The sequence below is a fragment of the Lithobates pipiens genome, unplaced genomic scaffold (assembly GCF_037356315.1).
Source record: "Lithobates pipiens isolate NorthernLeopardFrog02 unplaced genomic scaffold, aLitPip1_a1.2 Scaffold_13, whole genome shotgun sequence".
NCBI lineage: Eukaryota > Metazoa > Chordata > Amphibia > Anura > Ranidae > Lithobates > Lithobates pipiens.
The window spans coordinates 142599422-142620739 of NW_027507718.1; the positions used below are offsets into that span (position 1 = coordinate 142599422).

The 21318-nt window shown below is 41.7% G+C and overlaps 1 protein-coding gene across 1 annotated transcript in view; it reads right to left on the minus strand.

The window, feature by feature from the left end:
- The window catches only part of ATCAY (ATCAY kinesin light chain interacting caytaxin), a 128180-nt gene extending 112048 nt beyond the window's left edge, over nt 1-16132 (minus strand). Inside the window, exons 1-6 of the mRNA XM_077475661.1 lie at nt 16101-16132; nt 13513-13602; nt 10415-10479; nt 10121-10333; nt 6591-6776; nt 6389-6491 (exon numbers count right to left, since the gene is read on the minus strand). Of these exons, the coding sequence (XP_077331787.1) occupies nt 6389-6491; nt 6591-6776; nt 10121-10333; nt 10415-10457 (545 nt within the window). The 5' untranslated portion in view covers nt 10458-10479; nt 13513-13602; nt 16101-16132. The remainder of the gene's footprint in view (nt 1-6388; nt 6492-6590; nt 6777-10120; nt 10334-10414; nt 10480-13512; nt 13603-16100) is intronic.
- Between the last annotated feature and the right edge of the window lie 5186 nt (nt 16133-21318).

The window sequence follows — 21318 nt, forward strand, 5'->3', positions numbered from 1 at the left end:
GGCACATGGCATTTTGCAGGGATTTTTGATCTCTGAATGGTCTAAGGTTTTCAGTGGTGTACCCCAAGGTTCAGTGTTGGGACCCTTACTTTTTAATATCTTTATAAATAATATAGGGTCTATGATTAAAAGTACAATTTCAGTCTTTGCAGATGACACCAAGCTATGCAGTGGAATAATGTCCTTTTAGGATGTCTCTAACTTACAAGCCAACTTCAATGCACTGTTTCATTGGGCAACTATGTGACCAATGAGGTTTAATGTTGATAAATGTAAAGTTATGCACTTGGGGGCTAAGAATATGCATGCATCATACATACTAGGTGGAGTACTACAACAGTGGGATGCCATAGCTGAGAAGGATCAGGGGGTTCTGGTAGATCATAATCTTAAACAGCATGCAATGCCAAGCTGCGGTTTCCAAAGCAAGCAAAGTCAATTCTTGTATTAACCACTTGCCGCTCGCCCTATAGGCAATTGACGGCGGCAAAGTGGTTTCATAATCCTGACCGGACGTCATATGACGTGATCAGGATTATGAGCCGCTGCGCGCCCCCGGGGGCGCGCATCGCGGCGATCGTTGTTGCGGGGTGTCAGCCTGACACCCGGCAACTACGATCTCGGTAAATAGTCTCCGACGGAGACTCTTTACCACGTGATCAGCCGTGTCCAATCACGGCTGATCACAGTGTAAATGGGAAATGCCGGTGATCGGCTTTCCCTCACTCGCGTCTGTCAGACGCGAGTAGAGGAGAGCCGATCGCCTGCTCCTCTGACAGGGGGGGTCTGTGCTGATCGATTATCAGCACAGCTCCCCCGAGAATGCCCACACTGGACCACCAGGGACGCCACCAGACCACCAGGGAAAAGGTAATCCTCCCTAGACCACCAGGGATGCCAGTCAGCACAATGGGTGCCAATCAGTGCCCATAATGGATGCCAATCAGTGCCCACAATGGGCATCACTGATTGGCATGCATTATTGTTTGGCACTGATTGGCATCCATTACTATAGTATAACACCAATGCCGCCTATGAGTGCCCACCTGTGCCGCCTATGAGTGCCCACCTGTGCCACCTATGAGTGCCCACCTGTGCCGCCTATCCATGCCCATCTGTGCCGCCTATCCATGCCCATCTGTGCCGCCTATCCATGCCCATCTGTGCCGCCCATCTGTGCCGCCCATCCGTGCCGCCCATCCGTGCCAGCTATCAGTGCCAATTTGTGCCACCTATCAGTGTCCGTCCGTGTCGCCCATCAGTGCCGCCTATCAGTGCCACTTCATTGGTGCCACATTGGTGCCCATCAGTGCCGCCTTATCAGTGCCCATCAGTGTAGCCCCATCAGTGAAGGAGAAAACGTACTTATTTACAAAGTTTTGAAACTGAAACAAAAAAAAAATTTTTTTTTTCAAAATTTTCGGTATTTTTTTATTTGTAGCGCAAAAAATAAAAACTGTAGAGGTGATCAAATACCACCAAAAGAAAGCTCTATTTGTGGGAAAAAAATGATAACAATTTCATTTGGGTACAGTGTAGCATGACCGCGCAATTGTCATTCAAAGTGCGACAGCGCTGAAAGCTCAAAATTGGTCTGGGCAGGAAGGTGTTTAAGTGCCCTGTATTGAAGTGGTTAAGAGAGGTATGGACTCCAGATAGAGAGATATCATTTTGTCCCTGTTTAAATAATTCGTAGGGCACCAGTTCTCAAAAAGGATATGGGGGAACTGGAGAAAGTGCAGAGAAGAAGCATGGAGGAGCTCAGCTATGAGGAAAGATTAGAGGAACTGAATTTATTCTCTCTTGAGGAGATTAAGGGGGGATATGATCAATATTTACAGATACATAAGTGGTCCATATAGTGAACTTGGTATTGAGTTATACACTTTAAAGTGATGTAAAGCCTCTTTTTTTTATTTTTTTTTTATTTATAAAAAACATGTTATACTTACCTGCTCTGTATAGTGGATTTGCACAGGGCAGCCCGGATCTTCCCCTTCTCGGGTCCCTCTTTGGCTCTCCTGGCACCTCCCTCCTGTCCAGTGCCCCCACAACAAGCAGCTTGCTGTGGGGGCATTCGAGGCACTGCAGCACCGTGTGTCCATTCAGCCATGGAGCTGTCATTTTTCCCCACCCCCTCTCTCTCCTGATTGGCTAACTGCCTGATTGACAGCCACAAGAGCCAACTGTGCCACTGCTGTGTCTCAGCCAATCAGGAGGAGAGTCCTGGACAGACGAGGGACTTGTGGACATCGCTAAACAAAGATAGGGCTTAGGTAAGTATTAGGGGGTGCTGGGAGGCTGCTACACTTTTTATCTTAATGCATAGAGTTCATTAATATAAAAAAAACCTTCTGCCTTTACAACTCCTTTAAGGTCAACACAGAGGACAAGGGGGCACTCTTTATATCTAGAGGAAAGGAGATTTATTCTCCAAATATGGAAACGTTTCCTCATAGTAAGAGCTGTGAAAAAGGAATAGACTCCATAGGTGGTTCTGGCCAGCTCAGTAGATTGCTTTTAAAAAAGACCTGGATTCTTTCCTAAATGTACATAATATAACTGGGTACTAACATTTATAGGTAAAGTTGATCAAGGGAATATCCAATTGCCTTTCAGGGGATCAGGAAGGAATTTTTTATCCTGCTGTAGCAAACTGGATCATGCTTTTTTGGGTTTTTTCTCCTTCTTCTGGTTGGTTGAAATAGATGGACTTGTGTCTTTTTGCAACCTGACTAACTATGCAACTATGGATGAGCTGATCTAAAAAATAAAAGTTCAGTTATTAGGTGGAGGTGGGATAGGCTTCTCTCTGGAGGAAAGTTTTCATCACCTAAAAGTGGCCAGAGTAGGAGCCAGACAGATTGAGGTAGAGAGTTCCACAGGGTGGGAGAGTCTCTTGAGAAGTCATGAAGATGAGCATGGGAGAGCTAGAGAGCAGGAGGTCTTGGGTGGAGAAGAGAGGATGGTTTGGGTGATGTTATGAGACAAGATTGGTGATGTAGTCTGGGGAAGAGTTTGTAATTTGTTAGTATTTAGAATTTAATTCACTGGGCAATCGGAAGCCAGTGAAGGGATTGGTAGAGAGGGGTGGCAGACACTGAGCAATTGGTAAGGTAGATGAGCCTCGAAGCAGCATTCACAATAGCCTGCATAGAGGTAGAGCTAAGACAAGAAAGTTGCAACAGATAGGGCAAGAGATAATACGGGAGTGAATAAGTAGTGGTTTCATTAGGTAAAAAGGGGTGAATTTTAGAGATGTTACAGAGTTACAGGAGGTGAAGTCTGCAAGCTTTTGATAGTGATTGGATTTGGGGCAAAGGACAGATCAGGGCCCAGGATTACACCTAGTACCCTGGTGTGAGGGGGTGAGGGGAGCGACTGAAAGGTGTATTATTGGGGGGTTGAGGGGTGTGAGGGGTATCAGAAATATTATAAGCTTGGATTTAGAAAGATTTAGTTTGAGAATGTATTATGACATCCATGTTGATATGTCAGTTAGTAAGTTAGTAATGCAAGAAGATACTGAAAGAGTGAGGTGAGGAGTAGATAGAAGTATTTGGGTGTCATCAGGGTAAAGATGGTATTGGAAGCAGTTGGAGTCGTGACCAAAAGAAGAAGTGTAGATACAGAAGAGAAGGGATCCAAGAACATAGCCTTGGGGAACCTCTACAGAAAGAAGAAGTGGAAAGGAGGAGACAGGGTTGTAGATAACACTGAAGGAGCACTTTGATAAATAGGAGAACCGGGCAAGAGCAGAATCTTGGAGGCCAAAGGAGTGGCGATTATTGCGGGGGAGCAGGTGGTCAACAGTATCAAAGGCTGCAAAAAGAAAGGTCTAGTAGTAAGAGTATGAAGTAGTGACTGTTGGTTTTAGTAATTAGTAAATCATTAGTGAGTTTTATTAGGGCAGTTTCTGTGGAGTATTCCAAACGAAAGTCAGATTGTAAGAGGTCAAGAAGGTTATTTTCAGGTGGAAGCTCAGATGGTTGTAGACTAAGTATTTTCAAAATAAATGGGCGCAAGGTCTTAGGTTGTTCAGGTGACCTGTGCATGCTTTAGGCTGCTTTCACACTGAGGCATTTTACAGGCGCTATAGCACTAAAAATAGTGCCTGCAAAGTGCCTCTCTCACTCCAGTGTGAAAGCCTGATTGCTTTCATATTGGAGTGGTGCACTGACAGGATGCTAAAAAAAGTCCTGCAAGCAGCATCTTTGAGGTGCTGTAGGAATGGTGTATGCAACACTCCTAAAGCGCCCCTGCCCATTGAAATCAATGGCCAGTGCCATCGAAGCGCTGCTGCAGCGGCGCTTTGTGGGCACTTTTAACCCTCTTTTGGGCGTTAGCGGGCAAATATCGCCGCAAAAAAACAACGCCCCCAACACACCAGTGTGAAAGTAGACTTAGAGGTGAGGGGAAGGTGCCAATGGAGAAGGAGAGATTGAAGATTTGAGCGAGAGAGCATAGGTTAGAAGTTATTCTCTCACAACCAAAATAGTCCAGAAATTAGAAATGAGATATACTTGTGCTCAAATCCCAATAGCTTGTACATGCATATAATCCAAAAGGTGTTAAAGGGGTGTGACTACATGTTAACACTAGAAATTTGGGATGAACCCCTTACACACTATGTACCCTTTCTAACAAACTTTGCAATAAAAAACAGGTGTGGTCAAAGTTTGGTAACCTCTTCAGTAGTAGCAGGGTCAAAAAAGTGAAAGGACAGTATTGAATGTGTTGTTATTCAAGATTCAAAATCTTGAGTCAGTGGGTGGAGGTGATGGGGGACAAAGTGGAGAGTTACTACACTACTGATTGTCTCCTGGGCCCTACCTGGATAATCGATTATGTATCTCTCTCTGAGGGTTGCTGGGAATAGTCCAGGTGGGCCCCCCTAGCAAAGCACCTTGTCCCTAAATTTATTAATACTAGAACCTCTTCCCCACAACCCTGGGGATGACTTATCAGAATCTGGAAGCCCTCTTTAACAAGGGGCCTCTAGATCCCGCCCTACCCCATGGGGTAATCACATTTGCCCTAAGTTAATTAAAGTGAAGTATGTTAGTATGACAAGAACTCGAAAGGTGCAGTCCTTACCAAACATACAAAGTAGGACCAAAGATTTGCAACAAAGAGCACACAATTCAATTTGGATTTTAAAAATAAAATAAACAAGTGCATTAACCATTGCATTCTGTTGGGTAACCAGCATAAAAGAGCAAAGTATTGTATAAAAAAGAAAATATGGTCTCATGGACACTGGACATTTTTCCTGCTGCTCCCAGGGGAGTCTGGCGTTTTTCTTTTACCTCTAAACGCACCTGCATGTTAGCCTATGTGTCCATGCTCAGCGGGGACAATGGAGCGATCCCCGCTGAGCGAGCGGATCATCACGGGGCGGATCATTACTGATCCCCCCGTGTGAAAGGGGCCTTAACAGTAATATTATTGATGTTTCGCCAAAAGGTACCTTTGAGGTTGACTGAAGACCAAATAAAAAAAGACCAGAGAAACATAATGTGAAAAAAAAAATCCCCAGGCGTGGATGGTTTGCACCCATGAGCCCTTAGGGAACAGTGTGCAGTTATAACCAAGCCACTATTTTTAATTTTTAAAGACACCTTACTGACTGGAACTCACTGATGTTGAACAAATGTTATACCTATACCAGGAAACTACAGATCAATCAACCCAACATCAATAGTATATAAGGTGTTGAGGGAATGGTAAGGGACTCAATACAGATATTTTGTCTGTTATAAAAGTATGAAAGACCAGTCTAATGAAAGACTACTCTTGTGAGACCTGTCCTGTTATCATTCTATGAGTAAATAAGTGAGAAATTGTACAATGGATGTAGGTTATATTGGCATATATACTGTACCTCATAAACGTTTAATCCAACAAAATAAGAGCTGTTGGAGTTGAAGAAATCGTATGCATATGGAGAGGAAACTTTTTACATGAATAGGTCCTGACAGTAGTAATCATTGATTGGTCTAAATTTGTAAGTAGTGTGCTCCATGGTTCTATCTTTGGGCCAATGCTAGTCAATTCGTTTATTAATGATATGGAGGTTTGAATCAGGAGTAAAAATGTTACATAAATGAATAAAGCTGACCATTATAAGCACCCCTGTGATTGATAAATGGTTTGTTTCAGCCCTCTAACTGCTACTTTTGCTTGGTCTGTTAAAGGTAGTTAAAAAATAACAGACTTTCTGGCTGGATCAACAGGTCAGTAAATAAATTAAAGCCTAGAAAAAGAAAACTAATGCAATCACCACATCTACAATATATATAAAAGCACAAGTAAAAATATGTATAATATATAGTTCATTATAAGTAGATCTTAGTTTGGTTACAATAAAAATGTGATCTTTACTTACAGAAATAGATTTTCCATGATATAATGGTAATCAGGGCAGCCACTGTCTGGGAGAAAACAAGCAGCAAATACAATAATGGCATTTAGCCCCTCACCATAGTATCCTGTACACAAGAAAAAAAAAAGCAAAAAAAAAAACTCAGCCACAGAAGGTTAAAAATAGTATACATTTTAGACACTGGTGTTATCAGTTACAGCCTCACCTCCATGTGTGACCACTTTCATATATGGTTTTATAATTTGTAGGTCAATACGATGCTCCTGCTCTCCAATAATAACTGTTCTCCACAAGCGTCCATTTGTAGCTTCTCCCCCTTCAACTTCTTCATCATCAAACAGGTCTGCGCTGTACCCAGGTATTTTCTTGCCACTTGCAACAGGCGTATCATCTGAATTTTTATTTTATTTTTATAAATATAGTAATTTTGAGTGAGCATCACAAATACAATAATAATAAAAATAATTACTATTATTAGTAAGAGTAGTAATAGAAAATAGTGGTAGTCCTATACGGCTAATAAAAAAAAATCAACAACATGATGATGATGAATTTGATGAAAAGATGAACTATTCAGGATTCGTTTTTATAAGACTTTATAATTATTTTCTAGTCACTCCTTTAAAAATAAATTTGGCTTATTAAAATGATAACAACACTGTCTACTTCAAGAAATTAAAAACATCAGTGTTTATTCTCCTGCATTCAGAAGCTCAGCTTTTCCCCCAAATACCTCATCCAGCAGGAATGATTTCAAGGAACCCATAATGAGAGAGGCTGCCATAGCTGTCATCTTTTTCTGAAAATGCTAGTAGCATGGCTATCTTGCCAAAATAAGCATGTTGATTAGATGTTTTGATTTCATTCTGACTTTCCCAATCTGCCTACTAGTTCAGACTTTAGGGGTAATGACTCAGAAGGTCAGTATGACAGCCAGGCTGCTAGCATTTTCACAAAAAAGTTTAGCAGTGGCAACTCCAAACTTTCACTTGGAAAATGTTTAAAGTCATATCAGGATTAGGAGGATCAGTGGTTAATTTCCCCAAACTTGATTTAACAGCAAAATAACCAATTTCTACCTAACCAAAATGTTCTCAAAACTAGCCTTTTGTTTCACCATGTAGCATTGCTAGGTGAAACTAGCCAGAAAAATATTCTACTCTAAAGCTAGGAACATGCTGTGGAATGTATAACAGTAGGAATGATGTTTGGATTCGCTCCTACAGTGGGTTCACAGTAACAGTAACAGTACCAGAGAATTTATGCAGAAATTCAGTGGAACAAATTATTTACATCCACGATGCACAGCTTGGCCTTTGAACTCAGGTCAGCAGGCCTAGAATAGTCAATAATTTTGTATGTGCCAGCCCCACCAAAAAATGGTGGGCTCACAGCAGGCAAATTGTCAGTATGTTGGTTTGAGCAGGTTAGAGCTGAATAATCGGTGTTGGGAAATATATTGTGCTATACTGTGTGCTATATTGTGCTATTATACTGTGGATTGGAGTGTAGTAGTTCAAATCTTTGTGCCCCGTGTTGTGATGTGCAGTAAATTGGTTTGCACCAAAGCACCATACATTGCCACAGCTTCCATAAAATTATGCAATTACCTCCAAAACAAAATGACAGGCAGGCAGGCAGGCCTAAAGTGAGATACAGATGGGCTGGGTACAGAGGTAGCTAGGGGAAGCATGTCCTACAGGACAAAGCCTTGGTTGCACCACAATACAGCCACAGCACACAAGAAGTAGCCAAGTGGTTGACAAAGCCTTCCTTATCTTTCTTTTTTTTTATCCAACAATGATTTTTATTGAAGATAAATCAACATACAATGCCACAGTAATTTTTGTACCATACACAGATACAAACCATCTCCTCTTGAGTAATCTGTCAATATACCCTGCAGAGATACACTAAACTAGCCAGCATTGAGCCTAAATAGCCTATCCATGGTAAAGTCCACCGGAACAAGTCCCGGAAACATCCAACCATGTTTCCCATAACCTCTGAATTGTATGCGCATTTCCCCTATGTTGGTATATAAGTTTATCCATTCTTAAAAGCTCACCAATATTCTCGACCCACTCCCTCACAGTGGGGGGACCTCTGACTTCCAATGTACCATGATCAGTTTGCGTGCCTGGAACAAAGCTCTAAGGATAGCCTCCCTGGTATACACTTCCCAGTCGTACTCTTCCAATATACCCAATAAGCAGGCCTTTGGGTCTATGGGAAGAACCACCTTAGACACAGAGTTGATCCTATGTACCACCCCTGCCCAGCAGGAATGAAGTTTTGGGAACCACCACAAAAAGTGTATTAGGTCATCAGGGTCCTGCTTACACCTCGTCTTCCTTATCCTAGTTGCAGAGCAGCCAGTTGTCTGCCAGTGATAATGCACCTTCTTGCTTATCGACCTCTGCTAATCTGGCTAGAATCAGCCAGGAAAATTATTTAACCATACTATTTTGAATTTGCTGCATGGTGATGCACAAGCCTGTTTTTCTGATATCCAAAAAGACAGAAGAATGGCCAGTGAAGGGGAGGGTGAGTCTCTTGTTACAAGCAGGAGACATAAAAGCAGGGAGCTGCAACAGGCAGATAAGTTCCAACAGCTGGAGCATAGTGAGATGTAAGCAGCAGTAAAAGTTCAGCAGAATCTAAGAAGCAGCTAGGGGGAACAGCAGGAAGCTGACATCCAAATATATCCAGTGGCACTGCCGCATGCTGCTATCCCTAGCCTACAAAGCTCTGCTGTGTGGGCCTTTCTTATTGTGTCCCCTGCCAACAGCACCATCCTGGTCTGCAGCCTATGACTAGTGTATAAACAGTGAAAGTCTCAATTATCCTTTTCATTAGGACCATTAGGTCCTGTGGTCCCCCCTAGTTCCAAAGAGCATATGTAAGGTCCCAAGCAAAATGTTGCCATGCTTTACTTTAAAGTGAAAACCTGTGGGACAGGAAGCACACTGATCAAGAAAGTCAGGCTGAGAGATGACTACACACACACAAGCTTCAGCCAGGAAGATGACAGAAGTGAGTGACAATGGAACCAACCTGTTGGCCACTCTTGGATAAGTAAAATCACATATATATATATTGCCTGGGGAATGTCCTAAACCCGTTGACACAGTGCTTCATCTCTAAATACCTTGGTTTCCAACACATGCTTTGTTACTTTGTAAGGCCAGGACTGTTTGTGAACACACACATATAGAAGACACAGCTCTCTGGTTTACAAGAGTGTTTATCAGTTTGTTTGCGGCAGGATTTAAAACCAAGAAAAGTCAAATTTAATACAAATTAAAAAAAGAAGGATAGAGAGAACAGTCACATCACCTTGATTAGGTATCTTCATGAATCACAGAGTGAGTTATGCAAAGAACACTCTGTGGAACACCACAGGCTCCACACTATGGTTTGCTGTTTTTGAATTACTAAAAAAATTAAGATATAACGTGGAATAAGGGTGTCTGCTATAAATATGTCTGTTATAAATGTAAATTCGATAAATATGTCCCCTAAAGTCATTCAGTTATGGTTTAAATGTACTTCAAACACGTACTTCACTTTACTCTACTTTAAAACAGCCTGATGATAGGGTTCTTCAGTACTCTATAGCTTCCACCACACTTAACTATTAAAGTTATTTATCTGAGTTACTAAAGTTGTTTGGACAAAAAGTACTACTCTTTATTGCATGCAATATATCATAGTGTATAGTTCAGGATTTACCTTCCCATTCCAAGTCATTTCCATTGGCCAAATACTCCAAAGAATCACTTTCATCTGGGGTCTCTATATCATCTATATTGATGTCCAAGTCATCAGGTGCATCTAGGAAGTCATCAGAATGCAGAGAGCCTTCGCTTTGATCCAAGGAAATGTTAATATCTGGAGCCATAAGTGTTTTTCTCTTGTGATGGGACTCACTTGTAGTCGAGGTGGCTAAGCAAGAAATATATAAATCAATATAAAATATTCAAATAGTTTTTCAGGGAGGAATCATTTATATTAACTCATACTTACAAGAGTTAATGTCCTCCCCTATGGTGCCGCCAAAGGAGTCCATTCCAGTATCCTCTGGAAGAGGCCTGGTAAATAGGAACATTTGTGTTTTGTTTTTGTTTTTTTAACTCTGTCTATTAAACTTAAACAGTTGTATATAAGTGTACAAGTGCATATATGTTCACAGTTACAGAAATTGTTTAAAACAAAAATCAGAGCATAAATCAATAAAATACAAAACTGGAACGGTGACAGTTTCCTGTGCGCTTTTGTTACATACTTACATTCTAAAACATGTTGCCAAGAACTTTACATATACTTAGTAAAGAGGTTATAACTTTAAAGATGGGATAAAACTTAATATGAGTGTAGAACTTCACATTATGCAATTTTAGGGTACGCTATCTTTTCCCATATATAACTTTTTCTTAATAGACAATCTGGTAAACCAATTATTTCTTAGGTACCACAGTAGTAAAGGCTATACTCATTCATTTATTAGCTATGGCTTTGTGAGAAACAAAGTGTTTCACAAGAATATTCTAGTATAAAGTGGGCAATGTTCTTTGTTTATTATGCTTGCAAACATTGGGTGTTCAAGGAATGAAGATTTGTAGTAAGGTGGCGAGCATAGTACCCATTTACTGCCAAATCTGACAAACCCAAATGAGGTACATAAAATTTGCCTGGAGTGAGGTTACCAGATTTTAAAAATGAAATCTAGGGATACCCTACTGTCCACACCCATTTTAACCATCACAAAGTAACACCCCATTTTATCCACCCCCACAAAAGGCATTAAGACATAATGTCTCAGGTATGCAGGATGGAAACAATCGCAACACAGAGAATTGTGGTCTGGAGCAAGTAACTAACAGATTACAGAGATCAAAAGTGAGTAATGCATAGAGTGCAGGAGTCATGTCTAAGTAGGGCAAAGATAACAGAGGTCAGGAATGCATAACACACAGAGAAGGAGTCAGGAGTAAGCAAAGCACAGAGAACAGAGGTCAGAAGTATGTATTACCAAGAGCAAGGAGTAAGTAACACACAGACAGCAGAGATCATGAGTAAGTATAGAATATGCTCTGACAATATGAAAAAGGGAAGTGATTTTCTAAAACTTTCTTAAAAACGTATATATATATATATATATATATATATATATATATATATAGCTGCATGTAGGCTGTGGCCAAATAGCCAGCACAATGCATTGCTTGCTAACACATTAGGTAGTCTATTCCTCCTGGCATGTAAAATAAGCTCTGACAGTGTAAAAAAAAGAGGCACACTGTTCTAAAACCTATACTGTTCTCTCCCTGTGGACTGTAGCTAAGTAGCCACCAAAATGCATTGGATGTAGACAAGACAAGTGGTATTCTACTTTTGTTCTGTAGTGCATGTTCTAGCAGTAAGAAGAGTAAAAACTCTACTGCTTTCAAATATTACACTGTTGACTACCTGGTGGCTGATACCAGGCAGCCAGTAAAATGCACGGCATGTGAAAGGTCTTAGGGTCCTTCTAGCCTGTAGATAATATTCCAACAGCGTGAAAGACACAACTACCTGCTACTTGTCTGGGTTGTGGCCAGATAGCCCAAAAAATGAAATGCATGCATCCAAGATAGCTTCTTGGCCTGTAAAATATTTACAACAGTGTATAATAGAAACAATGCCTACTACTTCTTACAAACATTTTGTGCAGCCAAATGGGTCTTATCCCTTTCATGTCTGGTAGAATGATTATGGAAAAAAAAGACAGTAGCAAATTTCTGATACATATTTCAAAAATTGAGCTGGCTGTGGCAAGAAGCCAGCACATAGCTAGTACTGTACATTGTATTGGTGTAGCCAAGATAACTCTTATGTGTCTTGTGGAGTGCAGATTATACAAAAGGGGAATGTGAGGAATAATAACGTTTCTGTTACTTGTTTCATACATTACACAGATGGTTGTCTGTGAGTTGTAGCCCACTAGTGCCAGATACTGCACTGCACATGGGCAAGGCAGATATTCTGCCTCTTCTGGAGTGTAAAACCTGCATTGATAGTAAAAAAAGAAAATTGAAAATGTATTTTACATTCAACAAAGATAATGATGATATTTTAAGCCCTCTGCACTTGCAACTTTACAGCTTTTCCCAATAGGTAGTTTCAGTTGTCAGGAAAGAACTAACCTGCCCTTGGTACTATCAGGGAGCACCAAAGCTGGCTGTATAAGGGGGGCCTAAGTTTGGGGGAACCGGTGCTAGTTTTGTAGATTACTACATATATAATTTTAACATGCAAACTGAAAACACGTGCTTAAAATTTTGGAAAGTGTCCCCATTATTCTAAAACAGCAAAACATTTTAGATAAGTTACCATAACTGTAATAACATATAAAAGGAACCATAGTCGTTTTATTTTATATATATATATATATATATATATATCACATGAATTAACAATAAAGGCCATTTTGGGGGTGGGAGGCATAATTCTATAAAATAAAAGGCTGTAGGTGCTGGCGTTTGTAGTTCTAGTACATCTAGGGTAACAAATTGAGGCTAGAAAATGTATTATTGCTCATTTCACCCTGTCTTCCTCTCTTATTGTTAATCTGGTGAATCCAAAACTTTTTATGCCACTTAGGCTGGTGTTTAGGACAGGGCCTTGTATGTCAATTTATATTCAGCTACTGTGGACAGTGGCCACTGAAAAATGGAGTAGGTACCGCACCACCAGCGAGAGTGAGACAGAGGCTGTCACATGATTCCCCACTGAGACAGAAAGGTAGAAACAGAAAACGGTCTTACCAATGTTTTTTAAATAATGAAGCATATTAAAAAAAAGAACAATATAGGTGTGGCTTGTCATACAATATTATCCATTAACATTTTGCTGAACAATAATCACTGACAATCTTTTGTCAGCTTCAAAAATCACAAAGAAGCCCATTAAAAAAAGGTAACTGATACAATTGTATTGTAGAATGTGTAGCATAAATGTTATTCTCCAATAGTCTGTGATCAAGCATGACTGTAAACATAAACACAAATATACAATTAAAAGGGTGATTGCAAATCATAATTCATTCAATGATTACATTGAAGGAAACGTCATAATGTACGTACCTTTCCAAAGGGAAGATTCGGCAGTGTGGAAAGTAAATTATTATGGAAAATGGCTACACTGAAGCGTCTTCTAGGTCACTCGTCTTCTGCCTGGTATACATAACTAAAAATCATTAGTTTAAATCCTTGCAAAATCACCATTTTTACACATTTAGAGGCTTGTCAAGTTGATGTGGTTTTTCATTCCTGCAATGTACTGTGTGATGTAATCCCAGATACAGTGGTCATGCTTGTAATAGTGTTGTAGGAGATTGTTAATAAAGAGCTCACAACTGATACAGGTTCAGAAGCTGAAACATCAGCTATTGTGGATGTGCAATGGAGGAGACAGAAAGAACAGGAGGGGGAGGGGGTAGATTCTACATCAGCTGCCTCTCCTCCCTTTCCAGGAGCAGATCAGCCTCCATTGGTCTATGGCAGCATCATAGCAAATAGAATAGCTCCTATCAAGCAGGAAAGGGCTTGAAGAAAAAAATGATGGATTAACCCTAACATAGCTGATAATCTTTTGAGACATTAAGAAGATTTTTTTTTTACTCAATAATTTTCATTCTTTTAACCCAAATCATTTATCTGAAACAACATATTACCATGACCATTATACATGAATGAAATAGAACAGATCAATGGGTATTTACATGAATCCTGTACTAAGAAAATATGGTAGCTACTATTGCAGGCTTCTCCTGAAAATGTTAGTTGCCAGGAGTTCAAGCTTCACTTGCTGCATGTGTTCTATATCAGAATGCTTGGACAAACAGATGTATACTCTGCCAAAAAAAAGTTAACAAAAGGGGTAGACTCGATGGACCACTTGGTCTTTTTTCTGCCATCGCTTTTCTATGTTTCTATGTGTTAAAGCAAGGGACAGCCAAGAGGTTAGTGATGGCAGTGTCAGGCAGTGTTAGTACATGGGTCACCTGCTGGTGTCACTGTTGCTCCCAGAGTCAAAGAGCGCAGTTCCGGTGGCCACCAGCAGGTATCTCCCAATAGCCACCTTATCTGAGTAACTATGCTGCACCGGACACTGGCTGCTGGAAGTCATATAATCCCACCCATAACTGAAGTTCAGTGCTTCAGTGTACTTCTTGTGAGCCGTGTCCCTTCCTGATCCTGTTCCTGATCCTCCCACCCTGCTCCCCTTGTTTCCTTACTCAGTCCTGACCTTGTCTTGCTCATGTTTACTCCCTACATTACTTGGCAGCAATATTACATGTCCTCTGTCACAAGCAGTGCATAATACATCCCAGCGTCCCTAATTCACTGGGACTGTCCCAGGACTTGATGTGAGTGGAGCCCAGTGCCGGAACTTGGCTCCAGTGACTTCTCCGGTGGGGGCGGACTAGCAGGGGCACTGGTTGCCTCTGCCCCGCAGATTGTGTGGGGTGCATGGGGTACAACACACTGCAATCCAGTCTCTGAATTGCAGCTGACATCTCCCCGCCCACTGCATGTCAAAGTAGCCGGTGGGGAGATGTCCAAAGACTCCAAAGACATGCAGGTAGGTTAATTGGCTTCTGACCAAAATTGGCCTTAGTATATGAATGGGGACCTTAGATTGTGGGCTCCTTGAGGGTAGGGACCAATGTGAGTGTGCAGTGTACAGGGATAGGGGTAGACACTCACTCGGGTTGAACTGGATGGACTGGTGTCTTTATTCAACCTTACTAACTATGAAACTATGAAACTATGTCAGCTGCAATACAGAGACTGGATCGCGGTGTGTGGTATCACCAGTGGTGTATCATTCATGGTTGCAATGTGTGCGGTGCACTGCACTCATGGATAAGGCAAGTGTGATGGGCTGCAGCAGCACCTGTCATTGCCCTCTGTGCAGGTACTGTCACTTCCCGCTGTATGGCTCTGCCTCCTGTACCTGCCAGCTATGTGACTTCTGTCACTGTCAGCTGTGTGGTTCAGATTCCTTTCACTGCTGTGTGTGGCTCTTGTAACTTTAAGCTGTATAGCTCCATATCCTGTCATTGCTGGCTGTGTGGCTCCACCTCCTGCCACTGCTGGGTGTGTGGCTCTGTCTCCTGTCACTGTCCATTATGTTGGCTCCAGTCAGTTGTCTGACCACTCCTCCTTTCGATGCCGGGTGTGTGGCCCTGTATCCTACCACTGCTGGCAGTGCAACTCCTGTCAGAGAGGATCCTGTGTGGTTACACTCACAGCCACACACAGATCTTGGAAAGTGGGAAAGTGCCTGGAGCTGCTCCAAACATACTCTATAGCACTAAAACGTAGAAGACTATCTCAGTACTCAGGGACTGAACCAGTTAAAAAGAAAAGTTTAACAATTTATTGAAAAATAGACAACATGGTACAGGAATGAAAACAAGTAAAGGACACGTAGGTCCTAATACAGGAAAACTTGGATGTATATCCTGATGGAGTCCTCTACATGTTTTGTGGTATCCTCCAGTTCTTCAGGAGGGGTCAGTCAAAAACATGTACAAGAGTGAATAAAGTTTCATAATTGAACAGTTATACAAATTAAAAAATTTAGTAAGTCTGTGTGTAACGGACACTTAGGTAACAATACATAGATTAATCTTGGAGAATCTATGGAATTATAAGTAGCTTACCAAAGACAGCCCTGGAGACGCTGCACAGTACCAAGAGAGGCACCCGATAGGGTAGTCCCAGCCGGGGGGTGGACACGAGAGATGCTATGAGCACAAAAAACCACGGTTGAAAAATGGTAAGGCAACAATGGGTTAGTGTTAGAAACTTTGGACACAACAACAGGTGGGGAAGTACAGAGGGAGAGGGAGGGGAAAAAAAGGGGAAAGAGAAAATAAAAGGGGAGGGGGGAATGAAGAAGACATGGAATAAGAAGAGGAGAAAGGTGGAAGAGGGGATGGAAAAGAGACAAATTGAGGAATGAATGAAAAACAGACAGGGGGGTCCGGGTCTGTCTATCCACATTGACGATGGACAATGCCGCACGCATGTATGACTAAGTGAGGAGGCGGCTGTAACTAGTCCTTCAAGGTAGGAAGGGAAAAGTCTCCCACAGTCAACACCATAGGCACTCCCCCTTCCTGGATAGACTCATGTCTGCCGTGGGGGAAAAAATGTACCTCACACTGCACACTCATCCAGGGATTGTTCTAAGGCAAAGAAAGGAAGTAAAACATAAATTTAGAAGTTACAACAGGGGTTTGGATGTCGAGCAGTAACTGCAGGGCATAACACGATGCAGTTATGTAGCGGCATCCTTACAATACATAAAATAGAAAATTTGCATAAAAGTTGATTCTCAATCATAAGATCTCACCGCAGGGATCACATACAATGGTCATACAAATCCTATATAAAAGATTAAACAGTACTAATCAGGAAAAAATACTCAGCAATGATTTTTGCACATGAAGGTGGATGAAGATGGATAAAACAAGAGGGGAGGACAGCAACAAGGAAAGAGGGTTGGGGGGGGTGTGGTAGGGGGCAAAAGGAAAATTAAAGAGGGTGGGGGAGGGGGAAGGGAAGGGAAAAGAGGGGGAAAAACGGCAATGAGTTGGTTATTGGGGATAGCAGATTGGGAATTATGCAAAGTATAATTTCATAGGAAGGGTTTGTATGAGAGAGCTTGATTTAGGCCTGGTGGTGTAAGAGAGTTTAATCGCTCTATCCACATGGTCCCGTCTAAAGATCGATACCAATCGTCCCCCACGAATCCTCTGGAACCATCTCTAGGACCATAAACTTAACAACTTCGGGCTGGAATCTATTATGTAGGCCTATATGGCTACCCACAGTGGTAAATTTCCCACTGGACGAGTAGTACAGATGGTCACCCATTCTTCGTCTTAGCTCTCTAATAGTTTTACCTACATAAAATGCATTGCAGGCACATATCATGAGGTACAGTGTCTTCACCCCCTTGGCTTTTTACCTAAAGTCTTTTGTTACATTACAGCCTTTAGTTCAATGTTTTTTTAATCTGAATTATATGTGATGGATCAGAACATAATAGAAAAAACAAAATAATTGCTGCACTCTAAACAAAATAAATGGTGCAGATACTATGAATAATCCATAAGTAAATATCATAGAACTGACTCTGTGAATAAACACTGGTGAATAAGTGATCAATATAAGAAGTAAAAAAGTGAAAAAAGTCCAATGTAAAGAAACAAAACTAAAACATCTTTATCAAATTGATGCAGATAATGACTTATATTCAGTTCCAAAAATCCGGCGACTTTTCTAGCAAAACGAATTGTGACTTCATTTGTGAACCCACCACTGCATAGATTGTGCACTTACCAGCTGGCAGGCAACCAATGCCCATAACTAGCTCCCAGCCAGGGCCTTTCCTCCAATCGGCATGTGTCTCCCAACCTGGACAGCAGCAGACCTGAGTGCCAGATGCAGGCCGATCAAATGTGGCCCAGAAAAAAACTGTTCAACACAGCTCAGGTAACACAGGGAAGGGAAGCAGCCGTCTGTCCAATTGGGGAGGAGGGGAGGGACTTATAAACCTGGAGGAGACGATATTTCCAGTCCTCCACGTTTTAGTGCTATAGAGTATGTTTGGAGCAGCTCCAGGCACTTTCCAACTTCCAATATCCATAATTAAGGATGATGGTTACCCCCCCCCCCCCCAAATCCCTATAATATCTTGAATGTAATACAAACTGTATGGCTGAAATCACATTGAATTTGCACTAATATTGTAAAGGGTCCTTTTTTGGTCCGCACTGGAATCGATCTGGGGTGTCATTAAATTTACATTGACACCCTCAGCAGTTCACAGATGTCAGTGTGAACTGACAGGTGCAATGTGGGAACCGACATTGAATCGCAAGGGTTCCCACATCGCACCAGTGTGAACCAGGACTGAGTAAGGTATTTAAAGTTTATTAACACAAATATCACTCTTCCAGCACTAGTAAACCATAAACGATGTAAATTAATAAAATAAACGTGACCCAGGCACTGACACAAGTCTTGACGTGTTTACAAAAACAACCCTAAGACCCCTTTCACACTGGGGTGGTGTGGGCATTAGTCGTTACTTTTATCAGCGCTTTACTGCTGTCATTGTGGTGCTTTTTGCCTGCTAGCGAGTGCTTTTAACCCCCACTACCTGCCAAGAAAAGGGTTAATAGTATCCATTTTCCCACACTTCAGCAGGGCTCCCCATTAATTTCAATGGGCAGGGGCAGTGGAGGAGCGGTGTATACCACTGTATACTGCTCCTCCACTGCCCCAAAGATGCCCCAAAGATGCTGCCCCAAAGATGCTGTTGTAGGACTTTTTTTTTCCTATCCTGCAAGCGCACCGCCCCAGTGTGAAAGCACTCGGCCATTCACACTGGGGTGGCTTGAGAGGCACTTTTCAGTCGCTATTATTAGCACTAAAATGCCTGAAAAGAGCCCCAGTGTGAAAGGGGTCTTAAAGAAATATAAAAAGGGGTTAAATGCTGGTCATGTCTTCTTTTTTTTTTTTTTTTATACATTAAAGTGTTGTTAAATGGAAAAGGTGTAGGACAAAGTCTTTTTTTAAATCACAAATCCCCTCATCTCCCTCCCCAAACTGAAAACAAACTTCCAGGACATCAGAATACTGTCATATTTTTCAAATTAACACTAGTAAACCAGAAATACGGAACACATTAATATTGGAATGCAAGAGCCAATCTGTCCAATTCAGAGGCCAGGAGGTTTTTGTTTTTTTAAAGCGGAGGTCCACCCTAAAATGGACCTTCCGCTCATCGGATTCCTCCCCCCCTCCGGCGCCACAATTGGTACCTTTCAGGGGGGAGGGGGTGCAGTTACCTGGATAATCCAGGTAAATGCACCCACTTCCGGGCTAGCTCTCTGCGGAAAGGGGCGTACATTACGCCCCTTTCCGCAAGTGCCCGCCCCCTTCCGCAAGTGCCCCGCTGCCTGCTGGGAAACACACAGATCCCAGAGGCAGCGGGGACCGTCCTCATTGCGCAGCGCGGCTCACGCATGCGCAGTAGGGAACCGGGAAATGAAGCCGAAAGGCTCCATTTCCTGATTCCCATACCCAAGATGGCAGTGGCAGCACTCGAGTGTCGATCTAGAGATCGGCTTCGGGTGCCGACATCGCGGGCGCGCTGGACAGGTAAGTGTCACTATTTTAAAAGTCAGCAGCTGCAGTATTTGTAGCTGCTGACTTTAAAAAAAAAAAAAACGCGGAGTCCCGGCGGACTCCCGCTTTAAGAGTCAGTTCCACTGAAAACAGCTGAACAAACTCCTCAAAAGTAATTTTTAAGGAACGCTGGCTCCCTGACATACCACCTAGACTAGACCACTTAAAGTCCCATCATCATTGCCACCCAAATTACTCTGCTATTTGGATATCCACATTAAGCACTTCAATACTGGGCACTTATACCCCCTTCCTGCCCAGACCAATTATCAGCTTTCAGTGCTCTCACATTTTGAATGGCAATTACTCAGTCATGCTACACTATACCCAAACAATTTTTTAGAATTTTTTTCACACAAATAGAGCTTTCCTTTGGTGGTATTTAATCACCACTGCTTTTTTTTTTGCAACATGTGACGTAACAAATCCCACACTCCGCTTGAGTGCTTCCGTCAGTATACCGCTTCCTAAGTCTGAATATAGATATCAGATATTCCAACCGCTCACATGCACAAAACAAGAAGACACTTGCTTAGCTGCTCAACATGGACTGATTTATAAGAACCAAAATAATAAGTATTTATAATACAGTAGAAGACTAAAACCTAACCTAATTAGCATGAGCTAATTATCTAATCATTGACCCAGACTAGTTGTCTGAGAGATAGGACTTTTCAGGGCAAGAATTTGTCTCCTAGCTCACTGATTGACTATTCAATACACATTACCATAAACCTAAACACAAGGTTGATTAGCAATTACTCTTACAAGCCAGACTAGACTCATTTACACAACAGACAGGTGGATGGAGTTGATCACATTAGCATCTAACAGTTTGTGCCCCAACAGTGTGATTCAGTTTATTGGTAATATGGAAAATACATATCCAGAGTCTGTGTGTCTTGGGGGGTGGGACATGGATCTGAATCCAAGTAACACCACCTCAGGGGTCCCCAGGTATACAGCTCACAAAGAGCACCGTTCCCCCAAATGCCAGGGCCAATAATCGCAAGGTAAGAGGCTTGCATTCTGTCCCCTCCAACTGCCTCTCTCCCGGCTAGGTCTGTCACATAACATAAGTGAAAAAAGAGCAAAAATATTTAAAAAAAACACATTTTTTTCGTTTCTATGAAAACATTTTGCAAATAAGTAATTTTTGTTAATAAAAATGGGCCACAATTTATACAGCTACATAACTTTGGTAAAATAACCTAAATAAGTGGATATTATTTTGTCTGTGTGAAAGTTATAGAGTCTATAAGCTATGGTGCCAATCATTGAAAATTGATCACACATCTAATTTCTTGAGGCCCTGAAATGACAGCAAATTACAAATACCCTGCAAATGACCCCTTTTTGAAAAGTAGACAGTCCAAGGTATTTAGTAAGAGGGCCAATGTTGTGCCTATATTTAAAAAGGGAACAAAGTCTTTACCAAGTAACTATAGACCTGTTAGTTTAACTTCTATAGTTGGGAAGATAATGGAGAGATTAATAAAAGACCACATCGACGAGTTCTTGCAAGAAAAAAATATTTTAAGCAACAGAAAGCATGGATTCATGAAAGACAGACAAAACTGATTTCTTTTTATGAGGTGGTAAGTAAAATCTTGGACAGAGGGGTGGCGGTGGACGTGGTATACTTGGATTTTGCGAAAGCATTCAATACAGTTCCGC